Source organism: Elephantulus edwardii, unplaced genomic scaffold (assembly GCF_000299155.1).
Source record: "Elephantulus edwardii isolate Elephantulus edwardi_28Jun2011 unplaced genomic scaffold, EleEdw1.0 scaffold00082, whole genome shotgun sequence".
NCBI lineage: Eukaryota > Metazoa > Chordata > Mammalia > Macroscelidea > Macroscelididae > Elephantulus > Elephantulus edwardii.
In genome coordinates, this window is record NW_006399832.1 from 4,124,897 (window position 1) to 4,130,578 (window position 5,682).

General features: G+C 37.7%; 1 protein-coding gene across 1 annotated transcript in view; it reads right to left on the reverse strand.

Annotated features, from left to right (window-relative positions):
- ARSB (arylsulfatase B) overlaps positions 1-5,682 on the reverse strand; it is a 263,697-nt gene that overhangs the window by 233,080 nt on the left and 24,935 nt on the right. Inside the window, exon 2 of the mRNA XM_006889883.1 lies at positions 3,966-4,152. Coding sequence (XP_006889945.1) covers positions 3,966-4,152 — 187 coding nt within the window. The remainder of the gene's footprint in view (positions 1-3,965; positions 4,153-5,682) is intronic.

A 5,682-nucleotide genomic window follows, 5' to 3' on the forward strand; every position in this document is an offset into this window, starting at 1 on the left:
CCAATTTTCCTACATTCATGCTTCTCACATTCCACGTGTCTGTTTACAGCTGTTCATTCTCTGTATTTCCATTTCTAAGATCTCAGTCTCAATTACCATGTCTGCTAGTCCAAACAATAGTTTAAGTGTGCTCTATTGTACATAGGGTTTTTGAAGGCCTGTCTTTTCGGAAGTGGATGGCCAATCCTTCTTCCTAGTCTTTCTCAATCTTTAAATATATTTAACAGTATCTGGCAGACAAGGATTTCACAGAAAAGAGCAGATGAAAGATAATTGCCCAGTTACAGCAATGACCAATAGATTCAATGTTGCTGCCCACCCACACTTCCTTACTCCACCAATATCCCTTCCTACTTTTGCCTACAGTATTCAATACCCGTCTTCCACTGCCCAGCCCCTGATGTGATGGCCTAAGTCCCAAGCTCATAATAGATGGAGAAAATACTGAAGATGTGAATTATTTAATTTTACTTAGCTTCACAAGTAAAATTCATAATAGTAGCAGCCAAGAAATCAAAAGATATATTGCATTGGTGAAATCTGCAGTCAAGGACCTCTCCCAAATGCTAAAGAAGAATATCAGTTTAAAGACTAGAATGTTCCTGATCCAAATCCTGGTGTTTCCAATTGCCCCAATGCATGCTAAAGTTGGTAAATAAAAAAGGATTACGGAAGAAGAATCGATGCCTTTGAATTGTGGTGTTCATGATAAGAATTAAATATCCCTTGGACTGCCAAAAGAACAAAAAAGTCTGTCTTGAAGGAAGTGCAACCAGAGTGCACTTAGAGGCCAGGATAATGAAACTTCATCTCATCTGCTTTGGGCATATTTTTAGGAGGAATCAGTCCTAGGAGAGAGATGATATGCTGAGAAAGTTAAAGGGTCAATGAAAGAAAGGAAGCCCCTCAAGAAGATGGACTGACACAGAGATGACCACGATGGGCTTGAGTATGGCTGAGATCATGAGGAAGGTGCAGGGTAGAGCGAGATTGTGATCTGTTGTTCATGGGGCTGCTATGAGTGACAGTTGACTTGATAGCGCCTAACAACAGCAGCAAACCAACTGAATTCATATATATTTTTTTAATAAAAAAATTCAAATTACCTACTATAATCTATTCTCTTGTGAGAGTATATATATCAACCTGTCTTTTTTCAAAGATGTAACTGGACGATTTTAAATTATGTACAAACAGGTTATTCCTTTAGAATTTCCAAGATGACAAAGAGATGTAACATCCAAGTCTAATTCTGAAGGCATCTGAAGATAGTGGGGATATATTCACATTTATCAAGAAAGAATTGATTACTGATGAGTCCCAGAGAACCTGGATGGGAGTGGGCAGACATGCTGTCTCATCTGATGTCTTTATATCTTGATCTTAACTCTAAATTCAACAAAGCATGTCACCCCTGCATCCTTTCACTGCACTGACTTGCGCCGCCCTCCCTGCCCCACACCATAGTCACTTTCTGAATCAAACTTTGGGTCTCTGGCTCTAATTCAGATGGATGAACACTTCAGGAAACAACTAAAAGGAAACAGGTATTTTATACCTAAAATGGTGTTTGTGAGAATACTGTCCACTTTACCTTTATGAAGACCCAAAGGAAAAATATCTCGGCCTGAAAGCCAAGAAAATGCCTTACTCTTCCTGAGCATCTGGCTTTCATTTATCTTACACATAATGTGACTCTTCAAGCCTTTCCCCTTTCTGTTTTGGACATAAGAAATAATGGTGTTACCAGTAACAGTGGCAAAGCTTAACAGGACAGCAAGCAATAATTGTCAGAGAATATGTGTCCAGATATGAACTCTTATACATTGTTGGTGGGATTGTAAAATGGTATATCCACTCTGGAAAGTAGTTTGGCACTTCCCCAAAAATCTAAACATAAAAATTCCTATAACCCAGCTATTCCACTGCTGGGAATATATACCCCAAGAAAATGAGAACTGAAACACAAACAGACTTGTATACCAATGCTCATAGCAGCATATTCACCATTGCAAGAACATGGAAACAGCCCACAAATGAATGGGTGGAGAAATTATGGTACATTCACACAATGGAATACTATGCAGCACACAGGAGCAATGATTTTGTAAATTATTACCTAATTGGAAGGGACTGGAGAGCATTATGCTGACTGAGAAAACTAACTCAGTCCCACAAGGACAAATATTGTATAAGACCATTATTGTAAAATGAGTATGAGGATCCAAGGCGGTGGTGGGGTGGGGTGGAAGTTGGAAGAAGAGGGATGAGGATGTGCAGGGGTGAGAAGGGGGAATGATCATAGGATTGTACAATTTGATAGGTGGGGGGAAGAGGGAAATTGGAAAAATCTGCTCTGGAAAAAATGTATTTGAATTTTGTAAATAAACTAGTATAATTTAAAAAATGGAGTTAAAGTGCGGGTTGCCTAGATCTAGTTCTTTTTATTTTCCTTTTTGTAATATATCTTTTTCATTGCTATTGAGTCAGAACCAAGTCATAAATAACTGACCCTTCTAACAGGTTTTCAGAGGCTTTGAGTCACACGGGGAGATTGCCCATCTCATTTCTACAGAGCAGCCTGTGCTCTGGGTTGGAAGCACACCTTGCCCACTAACTATCCTATCTTTTTCTATTCACCATGATTTTTCATTCTATTTATTTTTAAATGTCTTCTGTTCAGTGTACAGTCTTTTTTAATTCTAATTAAGTAAGTGAAAGTTTTAAGTAAATGAAGAGACAGATGGGAGCTATGTAGGTCACTAAGTAGCTAGACAGGAAGATAAGTCAATACAAAAAGAACATGACAGAAGGAGATACAGCTCCTGGTAAAAAAAATGTTGCTAATTAAGACGATTCCTAACCGATTTAAAGAGGGAAAATTTTAAAACAAACTTTATACTTCACGTTTGTTTTAAAGGCCTATCAAGGGAGCTGGAATGCTCATTGGAAGCCAGAATAAAAAGGCTTCACTTCACATACTTTTGACATGTTGCTAGGATAGGCTATTCCTTGGAGAGGGACATGATGCTGGGAAGGGTGGAGGGTCAGCGAAGGAGAGGAAGACCCTCAACCAGGTGGATTGACACAGTGACTGCTGCCATGGCTCTTGTGTGTCAGGAGGTATGACGATGGTGCAGGATAGGACAGGGTTCAAATCTGCTCTTCATAGGGTCATTATGGGTCGTACTTGACTCAATGGCACCTAACAACAACAATCAAGGCCATTAAATATTTATTAACCTTCTTTGTCATTTGCCAATCACTCATCTAATTTTATTTTTTTTAATCTATCTTCTCTGGTCTACTGATTTAAAAAAATAGATCTCACATTATAGGGAAGAAAGATGCCAATAGTAAAGAAACAAACAGAACATTTGAACACATGTTGTTGTTGTTGTTTTTATGTACTGTCGAGTTGAAAATAGGAACCAACTCATAGCTAACCCTCTAGCTGGTTATAAGAGGCTGTAAATCACACAGGAGATTGCCTGTCTTTTTCCCATGGAGCAGCTGGTGAATTTCAACTGCTTGCTTTTGGCTGGCAGCTCCGTTCCTTACCACTAAAGCTACCAGAGCTCTCTGAATTGCATAAGGGGGGGTGGGGAAATGTAAAAAACCTTTGCCAGGTGATGAGGGGACACTCTCATGTAAGGTTTCATAGAGAATTTAAAAAAATCAACTTGCACCCACTTTTGGTAGTATGGTTCTCTGAGAGTATCTGGTCTCTAGTGTGCAGATAATAAACTTTCCCTAAGGCCCCATATGGTATTTAGCAACCTGGCAAAGTCTGGGCTCAGACACACCATGCTTATAAAGGTAGTTTTATAAAGCAGGCCCATTGGGATGCTAACTGACTCATTGTGTGTTCAAGTTTCCAGTTATTTCATTTGATTACAATGGGTGTGTTTTATGAGATGGCTACAGTTATTCTAAGTTGTTAAACAAGCGTGCATTTCCATTACCAAAGTAGGTATCAAATCCTCGGCGGGTTGGAAGGCATTCTTTCCGGTACATTCCCAGGTGCCATTTCCCGACCATGTGGGTAGTGTAGCCCACTTCCCTCAGAAGCTGGGGCAGGAGTTTTTCATCCAGAGGAATACAGCTGGGCTGGCAGGGCCAGATTATCTGGTGCTGTAAACCTGTATGAATCTTAAAGAGAGAAACATAAAATTGCAGATTAATGATGCTAAGACTTTCTGAATAAATCGGCAAAGTGACCTCCTCGTTTACTGGACATGTTTGTTGACTTGTATGTTAAATTCTATTTCTATGCTGGTTTAAACATGTTTCTGAAAGGCAGTTTGTTCACACAATCAAATGAGGTAATAAACATAAACAGGATTTGAAGATGAATAAAAGCATTCTAATAACTCAATAAATACTTATCAAGGTATTACGTTAGGAATCTTTAGCTTCCATTTGCAAGTCCTACCTCAAAAAAGTAGCAAATATGAAGAGTGTATTAATCACTAAAAAGGTGACCAAATTTCTGTAAAAAGTTGACATGTAAGAAGTTGGCCTTTGCTTAGGAGCTACTATGATTGTTACTATTAAAGATTTGATGATGTAAGGATTATCTAATTGATTCATATTTCTCATTATACTTTGTTTAAATAAACCATAATCTCAAAAGAGTGACCAAATTTTGTTCTAATCCTCTTTCACTCCCTCAAAAACAAAACAAAGCAAACAAACAAACAAATAAAAACCTTCCCTTAAAATAAAACACTAAACTAAAATCCCAAGGGAAAAAAAATTCTTCTATCTGTGGTTAAGTATAACCAAAACAGCCTAAAAAAAAATCACTTGTTGAGTTTAACTATAATATTAAAACAGAATATACAAATGAATGAATAGAAAAACTTTGGTATAGTCACACAATGGAATGTTATGCAGAACTGAAAAATAAGGAGTACATAAAATATTACACAACATGGGTGATCCTGGAGGACATTATGCTAAGTGAACTGTCTCAGTCACAAAAGGACAAATATTATATAACACCACTGTTTTAAAACAGGACTGATATGGGGTTGGGGAGAAACTAAGAGGGAATAAATACTCTGTATTGGAACAGATAATAAAAGAACTGTTTAAAAGGAAAATGTGATTAGGCATGACAAGAGTGCAGAATAAGAGGAGTATAGCAAAGTGAAATGGGGTGAGGGAAGGGAGCAAATTACGCAACAATAAACAAATATTTACTTTTTTAAAGTGAACTGAAGGAGGAATAGGCAGGAAAAGGTACAGCAATGAATGAATGAAAATACAAGTTTTCTATAAACTTTCATTAAAATCACAATTTAAAACATTTTAAAAAACAAAACAGAATATACAAAAGTATATGAAAACACTATTAAAATATCTCTCCCTTTCCTAACTATGTATCTTAGTAAAGTCAGATTTTCCACATAAATTTCAAACAAAATAATAAATGGCAATACTAAATGAGGAATTATGCAATACTAAATGAGGAATGAGGCGTTATGCAGATGACACAACCCTGCTTACCAAAACTGAGGAGGACCTCATGCACTTGCTGCGAAGGGTCAAGGAATGCAGCCTTCAGTATGGACTGAGGCTCAACGTCAAGAAGACAAAGATTCTCACCACTGGACCAATAGGTATCATCAGGATGGATGGCGAAGAGATTGAGATTGTTCACAGCTTCAGTTTGCT